The sequence below is a fragment of the Sinohyriopsis cumingii genome, chromosome 18 (genome assembly GCF_028554795.1).
Source record: "Sinohyriopsis cumingii isolate HCF-2022 chromosome 18, ASM2855479v2, whole genome shotgun sequence".
NCBI lineage: Eukaryota > Metazoa > Mollusca > Bivalvia > Unionida > Unionidae > Sinohyriopsis > Sinohyriopsis cumingii.
In genome coordinates this window covers 100,703,672-100,720,851 of record NC_142978.1, presented here as the reverse complement: position 1 = coordinate 100,720,851, position 17,180 = coordinate 100,703,672, and the positions used below count along the sequence as shown (strand labels likewise).

At 37.1% G+C, this 17,180-nt stretch overlaps 1 protein-coding gene across 4 annotated transcripts in view; it reads left to right on the top strand.

Annotated features, from left to right (window-relative positions):
- The window catches only part of LOC149777595 (uncharacterized), a 100,229-nt gene that overhangs the window by 45,772 nt on the left and 37,277 nt on the right, over positions 1 to 17,180 (top strand). For 3 of the 4 annotated variants that reach the window (XM_089942231.1, XM_089942233.1, XM_089942229.1), the window contains exons 14-19: positions 2,781 to 2,885; positions 5,398 to 5,863; positions 8,232 to 8,338; positions 10,475 to 10,623; positions 11,807 to 11,888; positions 16,660 to 16,777. In XM_089942231.1, the coding sequence (XP_089798357.1) occupies positions 2,781 to 2,885; positions 5,398 to 5,863; positions 8,232 to 8,338; positions 10,475 to 10,623; positions 11,807 to 11,888; positions 16,660 to 16,777 (1,027 nt within the window). The remainder of the gene's footprint in view (positions 1 to 2,780; positions 2,886 to 5,397; positions 5,864 to 8,231; positions 8,339 to 10,474; positions 10,624 to 11,806; positions 11,889 to 16,659; positions 16,778 to 17,180) is intronic. The other variant, XM_089942232.1, reaches the window with a different exon arrangement.

Genomic DNA, 17,180 nt, shown 5'->3' with positions numbered 1-17,180 from the left:
AGTTGTCAGGTTGTCATTTGGTAAAGCTTTTGCATTGTTAGCTTCCTGCTATAAACCTTCATGATGTCAGTAAATTCTTCGATTCTTTTTAATACATTTCTGCACGTGTTTTCAATTTTTGCTTCTTGAGTAGAGATTAGAATGTATGATAATGACATTGTTCCAGTCAGAGTAAATGATAACTTGGGTAAAATAAAAGGTGCACAATCTATTCTGGAAGCAATATATACTCATAATAGAGGACTGAAATATGAATCAACTCAGCTTTGTTCACTTAGTCTTTTGAGTAAGATTTTTTCTAAAGAAAAATTCTTAATTTCAGACAAGAAATCTATGGAGGATAGTTAATTTTCCTATGTTAATACCAGTTATTTAATGAATGGCAAATCCATCAAGTTAAGATATAAAGTTTTTATGTACCACATTATTTATTGTGAAAATGGTGCTCAAAGTTAAAGATTGGTGACAGGTAAGTTATTATACATTCTATTAATGCTGTTCTTAACCATCACTGTAAAGTTCATGGATGTTTATCATAGTTATAATGTTTTAATAAACCAATGTACATTAGTATAATTTTATTAAATACTCTGACAAAGTCAACAAAATTGTTTGTGGGGGGTCTTTTGAATGTAACAGTAACCAGTTTTAGTCTACATTCTGCAACATGTAACTAGTAATACTTGACACTAAGTATGTATTGGCTTAACAGTTTAGTCTCTGACAATGTTGAAAATTCAAAAACAGCCACTCAAGGTTGGTGCAAACCAACCCTGCCCATAAATCTTGTTTACTTGGGCAACCAGAGTTACCCATCTTTACCCTATTATTTTCATATTAAATATAGTCATGCTTAGAAACATATGTAGTTGGAATACAGTGATCCTTTGGGTTGTTGTTGTGATGCTATGTACCAGGTTTCCTGCTGAATATATAATTTTATGCAAGTCATCTAGATAAATTCCAATATATATGCATGTGCCTGGTGTCATGCATTTGTTGCTGTTGTCAGATCACAAGTATGAAAGCTAACCTGTCATCTCAGGGTCCCCGAGTGGCTGAGTGGTCTAAACCGCTCTCCAGTACGGATCACTGCCATCTCACCTCTGTCTGTGTGGGTTCGAGTCTCGGATTCGGCCAATGTGGGTATGTGAGAAATCTTGCCAGTAGCTTCTCGTTGGATTGTGGTTCTTTCCAGGGTTTTCCTGGGTTCTTCCTCCACCATTAATATTAGCCGCTATGTATAGCTTGTCATATGCTGAAAAATGGTGTTAAACCTCACAACAACAACAACTGTCATCTCTAAGTAACTGTTGCACCAAGTTGCTGTAAACTGTCTTGTGCCATTGGCATATTTTTTTATTTTGTCTGCTGTTATTTTATCTTGTCCTTCCAGAGTCTGTCCATCCACCCATCTGTCTGTTACCAGTTTTGTTTTTGCACAGTAACTTGAGTCGTCTACCATATAGTTACCTAACTTTGTGCATGGCTTGCACTTGGGGTAAGGAAGAACCCTATTGATTTTGAGGTCAAGAAGCCAAAAGTTTAGGTCCTTGACTGAAAGAAGGAAAATGGTTTCCACACATTAACTCAATTTTTCCACTATCTACAGTTACCAGACTTTGTAATGGCTTGCACTTGGAAGAACCTTACTGGCTTCAGGGTCAAAAGATCACAGATGAAGGTCACTGTGACTGAAAGAAAAAGGTTTTCATGTAGCACCTTGAGTTTTCTGTCATCTTAATTACTAAAACTTTTTGATAGGTGCCCACTTGGGGTAATGTAGAACTATTGATTTCTGAGTTGAAAGGTCAATGATCAGGGTCACTGTTACTTAAAGAGGTTAATTGGTTTCTCCACAAGAACATTAGCTCTTCATAACAGACTGGGAGCAACTTTGTGGATGGCTTGTGCTTGGGTCAAAGGTCATGGCAACTAACGGAAAGAAACATTGTTTCTGCACAAAACAATTATTTATTAACCACTTAAATTGACCAGTTTGTGGAAGGCTTGCACTTAGGGTATGGGAAGAGGAGACTTTAGTTTCTAAAAGATCAAAAATAAAGGGAACAATGGGTTTTGTTGAATAATTTTTTTCTAGAGTAAGGTCCTTGACCAAACTTTATAGATGGCTTCCACTTAGGGTAATAAAGAAACCTTTAGATTATTTGATATAAAGGTCACAATCCTGGTAAGTCTACAAGGAAAATAATGGGTTTTGCTCATTAAGTTTAGCTCAAGAGCACATGTACCAAAGATTGAGGTCATTGAGACCTATTGGTCAGTAATCATGAAAGTCATCTGTACCCCACTTAAAGTTTTTACGTAAAGCTTAACATGTGGCAGGTATATATAATGTGCCATTCATAGTTCACTTGTTCCATGATTGATTCAGCTCAGGAATTTATTGTATCCTCCTTCTAAAGTTCCTTTTTTTAAATATTTTGTTTTGCGCTTCTACAGTGCCACAAATAGTCTTCCAGCAGCCAGAGATGAATATTTTGCATGTTACCAGCATGCATGTGTGATAAACTTCATATATAATTGTTGCCGTTTTTGAAGTTCCTCAGTAGTAATGATGGCTTACAAACAAAACTATCACAAGCTTTCTCATCATTTTTGGCTCCTAGTTCAGGCATCTTGGGCAGTTGAGGCTTATCACACATAAAATCTTTAGAACAAATGTAATCCGATGTTTCAAAATTAAAACTTTTTAATACTGAAGTGTATGAATTGGACAAAATAAATAGGTTTAGAACATTTCCCTCTTACTATGACAGCTCAAGTCAGAAATTGATCGACCAATGTCACCCATCACATCCATGATGCCCCTGCCAGTACCACCAATGCAGTTAGGCTCTGCAGCACAGAATGAATTTATTCAGGTAATATGAGAGATTTTTGTTTTATGGATATTATATAACTGATACAGATATTAATTTAATAAATTTAAGTTTAAACTGTCCTACTTTTACTCTGTACAAGCTGTACTTTTTCTGCAGTTCAGAATTTAGCAAAAAGTAGTCGTTTGGAAGGAAAAGAATCCTGTGAAAAAAGCTCTGACTTTGGTTAGGCAAACACTTCCTGAAGCAAAGAAGTGCAAAGCAGGGGTATTAACATATTTAAAATTGATTGAAGTAGTGAAATCATTCTTCATTCGTATAATTTTTAATGGTTTTTGCAAATGTATGGAATGGGGAAGGAGTCATTGTTTTTGTAGTAGGGTCATTGTTTTCGTAGTATGGTCATTGTTCATTGGGTCATTAAATGCAAGGTTTACAGCAACCACAAAATTCAAAGAAATTTATTCCAATGAAAAATTATGAATTTGTAGTAGTTAATAATACACATATATCCATGGTACAAAAATGTGTTAAGCTGTGACATACAGACGTATATTTCTCCAGCTGCTAGAAATTGAATTTCAGTAGTTCATGTGCATTTGTCTGTTTATCCATTGATCCATTATCCACACTTTCATTTCCAATCCATAACTCAAAAACTTTTTTTTAAAGACATCTTTGTAAAAATTGGTACATATATTGAACTAGTGGTCTTTTTTGCTATTCACTATTGTTCTGTATAATTTTATATTTTCATCCATTTGTTGACCATCCATTACCCACACTTGTTTCCAAGGCAAAAACTCCAAAATGTTTAACATATATATGTGAAACTTGATAAGCATATTATGTCTTTCGCTGTTCATGATTATTATGTTTCAATACTTCTAATATTTTGATCTGTTGTTGAACCATCCATCATCCATTCATTATTGATGTTTTTGTTTCCAGAGCACAACTCTAAAACCATTCCAAGATATTTCCATTTAATTTGGTACACATAGGGACAAGGGGTATGCTTCATAGTATACAGAATTCTTAAATGTGTTTGTCTGCCCATCTATCTATTCATTATGCACACTTAACACAAAATAACATATTATCAAATGACAGAAAAACATACCTTTAAAATTTTGCAAACTTTAGGACCTGGAAATATTAGGCACACATATAACTTGTCTTGTCCAACATACTGTGTACATTTACTGTCGGGGCCTCCGAGTGGTCTGAAGCGCTCTTCATTACAGATCACTGCCATCTCACCTCTGTCTGCATGGGTTTGAGTCTCGGATTCAGCTAATGAGGGTATGTGAGAAAGCTTGCCAGTAGCTTCTTGTGGGTTGGTGGTTCTTTCCGGGGTTTTCCTGTGTTCTTCCTCCACCATTAATACTGGCTGCCAAGTATAGCCTATTGTGTGCTGGAAAATGGTGTTAAACCCAACAACAACAACATTTACTGTCCTGTATAATTTCAGCAAAGACACAGGAACAAACTAATAGCCCACAGATAATAAAACATGCTAAAACCTTTTTATTACACAGATACAGCCTGTAATAAAGGTTCATATTTAATTTCAATGTATTGAATTTTGTGTCTGTGACATTATATGTGGAATCTATTGTTTCACATGAAGACCTTTTATTGTGGCACTCAGATAGTTCTCTAAACATCATGGCTGCAGCACATGAAACTACCTTACATCATTAAAATATGTGCAGATATTGCCATTTAACTACAAGCATTTGCACATTGTTCATGTCTGTGGAGTTCCAAAGTTGTTTTATGCAAAACAAATTTGATTATGACAACTTTTTCAATGTGTTGTTTTTCTCTCATGTTTTTACTCAAAATATGAAACTCTGAGGTCAGTTTTATAAATTTTCATTAAATATAAACTCAAAGTTATGCAACCAGTGCATAAAAAATGTTGTTTATATATTTTCAAGTTTGGTATATATGTAATACTTTTGGGACCCATGATCTTGGCCAAGCACATGAATACTTAATTTCCTGACAAAAACTTAAGAAACATTTAAGATACCTGACAATATTTGGGGCTTTCTTTGCAGTATTAAATACAATTACACAAAAGTGCATTGTTCTGTGATAACAGTATGGTGATAATTAGGAGTAATAAACATCCATGAACTCTGATAGTGTTAGTTATTTGAATGAACATCTCATTTTAGCAGTTAGTTTGGAGTACACAACACAGGTCTTCACCATAGCAGGTGCCCATTGCATTTCTAAGTGTCCCATTTCTAAGTGTCCCATTTCAGATAAATTGTGAACAGTAGTTGGTCAAGGTTGGTGAAAGGTTGTTCTTATTTAGTCAGAAAATCAGGTGATTAGTCGTTAAACCTTAATTGCATCGAGTAGGAAATAACCATTCATTGTAAGGTCTTCCAGTGTAACCCATATGGTTACTAAGCCTAGATTCTCAGACTGCTGGTTTAAGTTAGATCATACTTATACAATCACTCGCCAGATAATTATACCTTTGTTATGCAGGCATTGCAATTACACGCCAGATAATTATACATTTGCTATGCAGGCATTGCAGCGGAACAAGGAGCAACAGTTGCATATTCGGCAGCAGACGTTAGAACAGATGCGATACCAAAATCATCTCTCCCAACAAAGACAACCATCTCCAGTTCTTCAGACTTCTGTATCAACTCCAATTCAGCAGCCAAATCCTCTGACAGCACCACCACCACATTCACATCAGCCTCCTCTACCAGCATCCACTACACAGACACAACCAACCCATTCTCAGATTGCGCCACAAGCAGTTCTCCTTCAGAGGCGTTTGTCACAAGGGGATCCAATCATGAACTTTATCAAGCAAAATCCTACAATCATAACGAAGCCTGCATCTCCAACACCACCACTTTCCCAGCAAACTTTGCCCATTTTGAATTCATCGACACATGTTCCATCACCTTCGCCAATCATGCAACAGCCGACACTTCTTTCTCAGCAGCCGCCATCATCACCCAGAGTACCATCACCTATCAGTAAGTATACAGAATCTTCTCATTTTAAAGTGGTTTGTAATCCTTCCAGGGGCTTAAAAGTAGCAGAGATTGCATGACTACCCCAGGATTGGATAATTAGGCTTCCAGTCCACAAGTCAAATGTCCAGCAGATGTTTTTATGTATTTATAGATGGGTTAACCAGCATTTTTCTTGAATACCTGTAGCTAGCAGGATTCCCTGATTATTATTAGCTTACCTGTACAAAAGTGCAAGAAAGTTTTTGAGGACTTCAGGTAATCAGCTAGTTTCAGGCTTGTTAATATGTTGTTGGACTAATAGTTTCAGTAGTCTTATGACTAGTTAAGTTTCAAGTTTGATGGTCAGTTTTGGAGAGGGGAGGAGTAGTGGAGATTCAGCCATGCTAGTACATTTTTAATGTACTAATCCTACAAATGAAATTTATATTAAATTCAAGATCTGGTTTATTTTATACCCTTGGTACCACTCCGGTGGCCTAGTGGTTAGAGCGTCCGTCTTGGATGCGGGAGGTCGTGGGTTCGATCACCGGCCAAGTCATACCAAAGACTTATAAAAATGGTACTAACAGCAGCCTCGCTTGGCGCTCAGCATTAAGAGGTTAGTGTTAGGACTGGTCGGCCTGGTGTCAGGATAATGTGACTGGATGGGACATCATGCCACATGTCTGCGGCATGATGCTCCAGTGCTAGACATAACTATAAACTGCCACACTGCAGACATTGTAGCGATATGACTGAAAAATTGTTAAAAGCTACATTAAAAATCCAAATCACACACACCCACACACATTATACCCTTGGTATTGTAGTTGTCTTAGGCATTAACAAATATGTACCTATTCAGTTTGGTCAGTTTCTCTTGACATTATTGCATATACAGCCATAACACAATACATTGATCATTAAAATATATCTATGCATGCAACCTCAAAAGAGTCCTATACCATCACACCAAAAGTAGTAATGTTAATGGGATAGGGTAATTATTGGTAGTAAATGTTGTTTCTTAAAGACTACTTGACCCAATCACATTACTATTCAAGCCTTGTCACATGTACCATTTAAAAACAAGCATCCTTCTTGTGGCTTTGCTCAAGCTTAACCTCAAGAGCATATGTTATATGGGCAGCCACCTAAGAGGTACTATGTAAGAGTTGCTTCCCCTTGTTATATTAGTGGGGAAGATGAAATTTGTTGCTTTTACATGAGGTCTGGAATTGAGAGTTCTAGAGAGCTGAATTTGGGAGGTAGCAGAGTTTATTTTCTAATGTTAATGCAAATGAAATTGGGTGGGTATTTTCAGAAAAATGTAATTTACTAAAACAATTCCTATTGTTCCTATTCCTATACAAACTGGAACGATGTTAGATTTTGGAGTTGATTTTTTGAAAGTTTTATCCTCTTCAGAATGTTCGTATCAGAGTACTTGCAGAGGTTTAGGGATTTCTCAAAGTCCATTGCAGCTTATGCAATGCAAAATACATACATAGTCAAATCCTGATATCCTTCTGATGTCTGGCTGGTCTTAATTGAAAATGGTACCAATTCATCATCCATTATAGCCACAACAGCAGTCATCTTGAAATTCTTGTTATTGCTTATCCTAAATGGAAAGTCATAGCTTGAAAATATTATCTCTACTCCTCTCCAAATGGATGGCTGTATCAACATGGAATTTTCACCAATATAATTCTTATGGTACCAAGTAGGTTCTACATATAAATTAAAAAATGGTTCCAGTCATACATCAGATATGGCTGCCATGACGACTGTCCTAAAAATTTTATTGTTGTCATTACTCCCCCTTAATAGATGATCATTATGACACCAAAACACCTCTGACAATGTCTACATTGTACTACTTGAAAAATGGTCCTAAGCTGACACTGACATCCAATATGTGTTCCACAGCAGCTAATTTGAGACTTGTTAGCACTGAAGAATATTGACAATTAAAGGGAGGAAATGGGCTTATTTGAATTCCTGGAAATTCTTTTCACCCAGTAGAGCATCATTCACTTAGCATGGGGATAAAAAAATTGGAATCATATGGAACTTTTTGCCATAATTTTATAAGTCATCTACCACCAAGTGAAGAGCCTGATATCATACCTTTCACTTAGATATGTAAGTACTGTATAACATTATATTTTTAGCAGATTCAGAAAATGATGCTTTTTTTTTTGACAAAAAACTTTTGTAACTTGCATATTAGGTTATCATTAGTATTCTTTCCATTATTATTATTATTATTGGGAATAAAAGTTTTGTAATTTACAGTTATTATGCAGAATTTAAGCTTCTAAAGATTTTATAATGTAGAATCTATATTTCACATTTCACATCAGTTTCTTTTGTCAATTTGCAGTGTTCAGCCAACAACCACCCATGCACCTTAGTGCTCCATCACCTATTCATCCAAGTCAGAGATCGGCACTTGCACAGTCTCCAACTGGTCAACCTACAACACTTGCGGTAAGTTAGTTTATTGTACATTGTTTTATTCCTTAATTTAACTATTTATTTTCTGCTCAACTGGCTGTAAGGCAAAATGAGTTTATGGTATGGCTCCAAGTCTGTTGTGCTTCTATGTCATTCTTCAGTGGTTGCCTTTTACCTTTCTTGATGCCATATTTCTAATCTGAATGTGATGAAACTTGGAGCTTATAACATTAAGATCTCATAAATATGGGTTTATATCATCAAGGTCTCAGATGAATTGGAAATGTCCAATGTTCAGTCTTTTTGCAGCAAGGAGTCACAAACACTGCCTATCCACCCATGGTCTTGGTACTAAAAATAATACAGAAGTTGAGGGTTCAGGACTGCACAATGATTCTGATAACTCCTCAGATGGGTCAGGTCCTGGGTCAAATGTCTACTCAGTTTGGCAATAGATATGTCTGGGAATATTCCATCCAGGCCAAATCTGAAACAACTGTGGTCACAGGTATTCCATCCCAGTTCAGATTGACTTGTCCTTCATGCCAGGCTCTTAACAGGGGAGTCTTAAGATGCAAAGAATTTAAACCTTTGATTTTGGAAAGAATCTTGAGAGCAAGAAAGCCATCCACTTTGAAGGTTTATTTGGGAAAGTGGCATGTATTCAGTAACTGGTGCAAACTTAGCAACATCGCTTCTTTGAGTGCTACAGTTCTTCACATGGATGACTTTTGTTCTTTGGCTGTACAAGGAGAAATTGTTGGCACTGATTGCCATCAAAGGCTTCTGCTTCATTATATCCGACATTTTCAGGCATCATGGCAAAGGGGTTCTCAGTTATGATAAAGATCTATCTGACCTGCTAGACAATTATGACTTGAACAAAATCCCACACCCTCTTTCCAAAATGGAATCATTTGTGTGTTTTGACATGGTTCGGTTCAGATAAGTTCACATCTTTAACAGGAATGGCACTGACGCTACAAAATCGGTTTCTTGATAGCTTTGGCTGTAGCTTTGCCATGCAGGGTGAGCAAGGTGCATGCCCTTTCATTGGTCCAGAACTATCTCCAGTTCAGAACAGATGCTTACATGATCCTAATGATACAACCAGGCTTTGTAGCCAGGAATAGACTGCTTTAAGTTTAAGAAGGCAGTTAGAGAGTTATCATAAGCTCTTTCTCTTTGATAGATATATTGAGAGAAGTGACCATGCAGGAACATGTGCACACCCCCAAGCATTACATAAAGCACAAAGAAAAGTTGTGGAACAAGAAAATGACTCTCCTGATGAATGAATCAAAAAAGAATATCACCCTTCTAACCCTATAATAGAAGCTGTTGTCAGACATGCACAAACTTGTCAAGTATTTATCTTGGGAGATTTTGTTTCGCAGGGATGAGATTTGAATCAGGTGTGTTTATCGACAGCTGTCCAGATGATCACCAAACCCAGGTGATGCCGGCGCAGCCTCCTTATGAGCATAGTATAATGTTTTCACCAGATTCTCCCATAAAAGCTGTCTACCAGAAGAGTTAGTACTCTTCTTCTAAGCCAGGTATAATTGTCATGGATCATGTGATCACTAGCTGTGCTGCTTTCAGGCTGAGATAAGACATATAGGGAATCTGGAATCCAGCCTTTCTCCCCTCAAATGATGCCTGTTGTATAGGTTGGACTCTCAGCATTTCAATCGCCTGTCCCTACTTTTTCTCAATTTTATCAACTACTGCATGAATAGTTATAGTGAAGCAAATTCAGAGATGGTCTACATGATGTTAAGCTAGGTGTTTAAGAAGATACAGGCAACCTAAAAAATGAGATGGCAAGTACTTCAGTAAGATCATGCATTTGTTAGGTTTATGAAGGCAAGTCAGGTAAAGGTTTGATTTTTTTTTCAGTAATAAATATGGAACTTTTTATATCAAAAATCCTTATCTTCTCCTACTTTTTTTCCCTGTCTTATTTTACACAGGGTTGCTGGAAAAAATGAGTCACCAGCAGCAGCTTTATTAAATGATTTTCACATTGGAGGAATAACAGTTTTGAGATATTATTGATGAATATGATTGCAAACACTTTGTATTGATTCGATATTGTTTTAGTGTCCCATTATGGCATATATTTTAGGATGTGAGCTTTGTAAGTTACAATTGTTTATTTTCCAGACTACTGCCACTATTAGACCTCCGTCTGTACCCAGAGTTCCCAGTCCACAAGAGCTGATTGCTCACACCCAGGCCATTCTGCAAAATGCCTTAATCAAGAGACAGCTGGAGGATCAGAAGGAGAGATTCTACAAGAGACAACAAGAGAGGTAAAGGAAAGGTCTGATGTGTAAACCGTAGGCTGTGATTGCATTGTGAATATGTACCTGTATGAAACTCTTTCTGTGCTGTATATGAGAAGAAAATATATGAACAATTTCTACAGAATTCGATAGATTCTTTCTGTCAGTGCCTAATGGAAACTGACTGAAATTTACACATTTCGACCTTAGTATGTTCAAACAGATGCATACATTATTTAAAGTCTTGAGTGGAAAATAAATGCAGCAAAAATGATATGATTGTTCAAGAAAAGTATAAATTTTATTAAAATGTTCAATATTTAATTTTAAATATTTTTTATTTTTTCAGTATATATTGGATTTATTCTCTGAATTATTATATTTTTTTAGATCTACTGGTCATATACTAGACACGTTTTGTGATGGCCTGTTGTCTGTCTACATCATCGATCTGTTAGCACAAGTTTGTTATTGCTACTCCGAAACTACTTGAAGGATTGCCATGAAATTTTGCACACACAATCATGCCTAGGTCTAGATGGCCCTAAATAAAAATGGTACTACTCAGGAATCAAGTATGGCCACCACTGTAGCTATCTTGAAAATATTGTTGTGGATAGCCACCTGAATGAAAAGCTTTTAAACTGGAGTTTTCACCAGAAGATTTGTTATGTTGTTGGTCCTAAATGAAAACTTTCCTGTTCTGACAACCAATATGGGTGCCTTAGCAGTTATCATGAAAATCTTGTCAGTATATATCTTGAATACTTTTTCATATGAGAATTGGGTTTTCACCAAAAGACTTGTTATTATCTTATTAGTTAAAGGTTCCAGTTGAGCTTCCAATATTTTGCCATGATGGTTATTTTGAAAATCTTAATTGATGGTCATATCAAACATGGGATTTTGGTGGTGGTTGGGGTTTGTCAAAAGACTTCAAATGATGTTTGGTTGGCCCTAAATCAAAAAAGTGCCAATCTGAAGTCCGGTATAGTCAGCTCAGTGATCAATTTGAAAATCCGGTTATTGCACAAGAATATCAGAGATGGTCTTTGCACTTTGCAGTTAAAAACAAGATATGACCTTGTTAATTCCTGAAAATTATTTTCAGTCAGTAGAGCATTAGACCCTTTGAGGGACTCTTGCTTATCAAACTCTTTGAGGCTTTGTAATAGAAATTTTTGTTGCAATAAACCTTTTATTACTTCAGAGGAAAGTCTCCCAACCCACAAGGAGCTGCAGTGAAGACAATGGCTGAAACCCCTATAACATCTTCGTCTTCTCAAACAAAGGTAGGGTGGCCAAATTTATCAATCACGATTTCATTCCTTTCAGAATTTTAACACTTTTTGCCCTTTTTTGTTGTTGTTGTACATCATGTTTAAAATATTTCTGAAGAGTTTATCTTGTAGTACTTCATGTTTTCATTTTTTTTTTGGAAGGGTTTATCTTTTAAGTTGTTGGTGCAGTTTTACCATCTTGAACTTTTAATTGAAACCATGTAGCTATTATTGAACTGACAGGCTGTTAAATGTTAATGCATGCATACATTTTAGACTGCAAAATACAGTTTACTTTTTTCTTTCATACAGATTTCTTTTTTAGTGAGTCAGTTTTTGTGTTTGATTCCAGTTTGCAACACTTCTTTTGCTGACAAGAGTGAACATCATGGAAAATTTTCATCGGCTGTAAAGGATAAGACTTGTACACTTAAAAGCAAGAAGATTTGCCATAACTTTTCTTATTGGGGTTGAGTGAGGTTTTGTTGAGCAATATTTTGCATCAGAATTAAAATATTCCAACTTTTCTTTCTTGCAAGATCGAGCGTTACAAAGAAAACTTGCTTAAGATCTTGCACCGAAAAGTTTAACATTACAATTTATGTATACATTTTTTTTTCCTCAGTATTGCTGTATTTGTCACAATTGCCTTACTCCCATATATGTTTCTTCTTCAAATATAATTCCAAATCATAATACATTGGAGAAAGTCCACTACCAAATGCAGCCCTTCCTTTCAAGCAAAAACAAAGATGTTAAATATGTCTTTTGATTGTTTTGGAAATAGATGTGCTAAAATGTTGTCTTCCTCCCATCATTACCAATTATTTCTTCAACATTTGCCTAGTCAGCATATCTGGTCGAGAGGCCTTGCCGATGTCATCCTTTTTGTGCATTTTCTCAAGTTGAGTGATTACATGGAGCTTTGTAATCAAAGAGAAGTCAAGTCCATCAACATTTTTACTCATTTTTGCTTTATCCTCTTTTTAGAAAGACATTTTGCAATCTCTATTTTCTATCATGTCATAAAATCAGCTAACCTTGGTTGTCATAATTCTCAATTTCAGTAATCAGTAGTACTTCCAATACATGTCAGTACTTACTGCAGTTTATGTCGGTTAGTCATAGTTCTTGCAACCTTGAAAAATTCTTGAATTAGAATTGTTACCTTGAAAACTCCAAGGTTTGTAATGTCTATTTGAGGCTATTGATGCATTCAGCAGCACTTTGTACCAACCCTTATTTAACAATGGATGAAGATTTATTTTATTCAGCTTCCACTATTAAGGGCTAATGAAGTGCTAACTGTAGCATCCTTAAATTTTCAGTTTGGTCCATCATATGGCTGTAACCTCGCCTCTCGAAACTTCTCAGGTATTTTGAGATCCAGAGACCAGTCTCCCACTTGTTAATGCCAAGTTGGAATCTTGTGTGTTCATTGGTCATTATCATAACCTCCATATGGACCTGTGAGTGAGGCTTCTTTTGAGAATCTTATCTTAAAGACAGTCCTATTTTTTCTTTAGCATCCACTAGGAGGAGTGAAATTAATTAATTATCAGCAGGTTAGGATTGCCTGTGTTCAGTGTCAACTTTGACTTAGTCTCACTTCTTTGGCAGCCTGTATTTTTTGGCAAATAATTGGCTACTTTTGACAGTTTCTGAAGAAATTCAAATCTGATGAAAACTGCCTTTTGGTGGTCTCGCTCCACTTTTCTTGGTTTTTCCATCATTTGATATAGCATCAGAGTGAGGACATGTATGCATTAGGCCCATTTGTGTCATCCCAGCAAGTTGTCCGCAAATAATCTTCCAATCTACTGTAGTATCCTATTGGAAACGGATCGTAAGTTCTCTCTGGCATCTGTTATGGTATCTCCCTTCAGGCAGGAAATGACAGCAGTGTAATTATAGGTAGTGCATTACTGTTATTAAAATGTGCATTTTAGGGATAAAGCTAAGTTCAATTCTGTAATACTTATCTGCTATTATTACTGAATTCCCCGGTCTTTCCCTGCTTTGATTTCCTTTATCCTTGGTACAAATCAAAGACATCATATTCCAAATGGCAGAACTGGTGAAGACATCAGACTGGGATTCTGTGTTGTAGACCTCCAATTACTAATTGGAGAAAGGAATTTTTTTACTTAGATTGGAGACTAGCACTAGGAAAAAAGGAACATCATAATAGCAGTTAAGTATTACATAATTAAAATAAGCCCTCCACCTTTCTGGACAAACACACACACACACTATTTTGTTGCTTAGAATTGTTCATTTTTAATTAGTTGTTCTTTACTTCCAAGTCAACTTCAGAACCCTGTTAGGGCATAGAAGTGGTGCCTTAAACATATTGAGCTAATCAGGAGAGGGAGATTTCACTTGTTCTTTTCACTCAGAGAAGGAAAGGACAGTATCTGCAACTATGGCTCATGAGTTTTGGGCACTTGCCACCAGTGTATAATTCAAACAAAAATGTTCTTCACCAGATATCATTCAAGCCATGGTATGGAAGTCTGGTATGACACTCTAGCTTTTGTCTGAGAGACCTTTCGTCCTAAGTTCTACATTTGACCTGGTGGAACCAATATCAGCAGAGCAACAGGCTACCTTCTCAGGACATACAACAGATCTGTTCTGATGAAAGTTATTTTGCTTACCTGGATTCGCAGAAGTGAATATTTTATTATTGAGACCTTGGCTTTTCATTAATCTGTGTCTGCCATTGTCCAAATCTCGCAGGAGTTACTGAATAAGTTAGGAGATGAGATGGGGCCAACTTGAGGGTAGAAGGATATAACTCCTACCTATTCTCAGAGTGTACACTTGCTCCAGCAGTTACATCCATGGAAGTGTATACACTTCTGCTCCAGCAGTTACATCCCAGGAAGTATATACAGCAGTTACATCCATGGAAGAGTATACACTTCTGCTCCAGCAGTTACATCCCCAGGATGGGTATATACTTCTGCTCCAGCAGTTACATCCCAGGAAGTATGTACAGCAGTTACATCCCAGGAAGTATATACAGCAGTTACATCCCAGGAAGTATGTACAGCAGTTACATCCCAGGAAGTATATGCAGCAGTTACATCCCAGGAAGTATATGCAGCAGTTACATCCCAGGAAGTATATGCAGCAGTTACATCCCAGGAAGTATATGCAGCAGTTACATTCGTGGAAGTGTATACACTTCTGCTCCAGCTGTTACTTCCCAGGAAGAATATACAGCAGTTAATCCCCAGAAAGGGTATATACTTCTGCTCCAGCAGTTACATCCCCAGGATGGGTATACACTTCTGCTCCAGCAGTTACATCCCAGGAAGGGTATATACTTCTGCTCCAGCAGTTACATCCCAGGAAGTATATACAGCAGTTAATCCCCAGGAAGGGTATATACTTCTGCTCCAACAGTTAATCCCAGGAAGGGTATATACTTCTGCTCCAGCAGTTACATCCCAGAATGGGTATACACTTCTGTTCTAGCAGTTACATCCCCAGGAAGGGTATATACTTCTGCTCCAGCAGTTACATCCCAGGAAGTATATACAGCAGTTAATCCCCAGGAAGGGTATATACTTCTGCTTCAACAGTTAATCCCAGGAAGGGTATATACTTCTGCTCCAGCAGTTACATCCCAGAATGGGTATACACTTCTGTTCTAGCAGTTACATCCCCAGGAAGGGTATATACTTCTGCTCCAGCAGTTACACCCCAGGAAGTATATACAGCAGTTACATCTGTGGAAGTCTATACACTTCTGCTCCAGCAGTTACATCTCAGGATGGGTATACACTTTTGTTCTAGCAGTTACATCCCCAGGAAGGGTATATACTTCTGCTCCAGCAATTACATCCCAGGAAGTATATACAGCAGTTACATCTGTGGAAGTCTATACTCTTCTGCTCCAGCAGTTACATCTCAGGATAGGTATACACTTCTGTTCTAGCAGTTACATCCCCAGGAAGGGTATATATTTCTGCTCCAGCAGTTACATCCCAGGAAAGAGTATACAGCAGTTACATCCATGAAAAATTAGACACTTCTGCTCCAGCAGTTACGTCCGTGGAAGAGTATATATCAGTTACATCCATGGAAGAATATACACTTCTGCAACAGCAGTTACATCTGTGGAAGAGTTTATACTTCTGCTCCAGCAGTTACATCCCAGGGAGAGTATACCACAGTTACATCCTTGGAGGAGTACGTTCTTTTCCTCCAAGAGTGACTAATGATTGTTGGAATTGGACACCAATGCCACTATCCATGTTATTGCTAAAGATCTGGTTAATTTCCTTTTTCTCATTTGGTAGGGCTGGATATATGACATAGTGGATTTTCTCCTAATAATGTTTTATGAATGGACAAGTATTGTTGAAGTAACATTTTATTTCAAGACTTACAAAAATGATACTAACAGCTGCCTCACTTGGCGCTCAGCATTAAGAGTTTAGTGTTAGGACTGGTCGGCCTGGTATCTGGATAATGTGACTGGGTGGGACATCATGCTACTTGTCTGCGGCATGATGCCCCAGTGCTAGACATCACTATAAACTGCCACATTGCAGACATTGTAGTGATATGACTGAAAAATTGTTAAAGCTATGTTAAAAATCCAAATCATACACACACACACACACACACACACACACACACATTTTATTTCAAAACTTTGTTTCCACTAATGGCAATCAACTTCTTTTTGTATGATTAATACTTGCAAAACCTGAATAGCGTGTAATGATCTTAAAGGCATGTATTCATTTTATATTTCCTTTTTCAGACATCTGTACCTGCAGCATTTACCCCTACATCAGTTATCAGAAAAATGCACTCTGAAAAAGCCAGTGAAAAGGAAAAACAGAAACAAGAAAAACAAGATGGCATATCTGATGAGAAAAGTGAGTTTCATTTTAAAGACGTGGTCCCCCTTTTATACCATCACCTCCTCTGCATGAGAAAAGTGAGTTTCATTTTAAAGATGTGGCCCCCCTCATATACCATCACCTCCTCTGCATGGGAAAAGTGAGTTTCATTTTAAAGACGTGGCCCCCCTCATATACCATCACCTCCTCTGCATGAGAAAAGTGAGTTTCATTTTAAAGACGTGGTCACCCTTTTATACCATCACCTCCTCTGCCTGAGAAAAGTGAGTTTCATTTTAAAGACAGTTGCCCCCCCCTCATACCGTCAACTCCTCTGCATGGGAAAAGTGAGTTTCATTTTAAAGACAGTGGTCTCCATCATATACCATCACCTCCTCTGCATGGCCAATTTTCTTAGCACCAAGGAGTTTGTGTACAA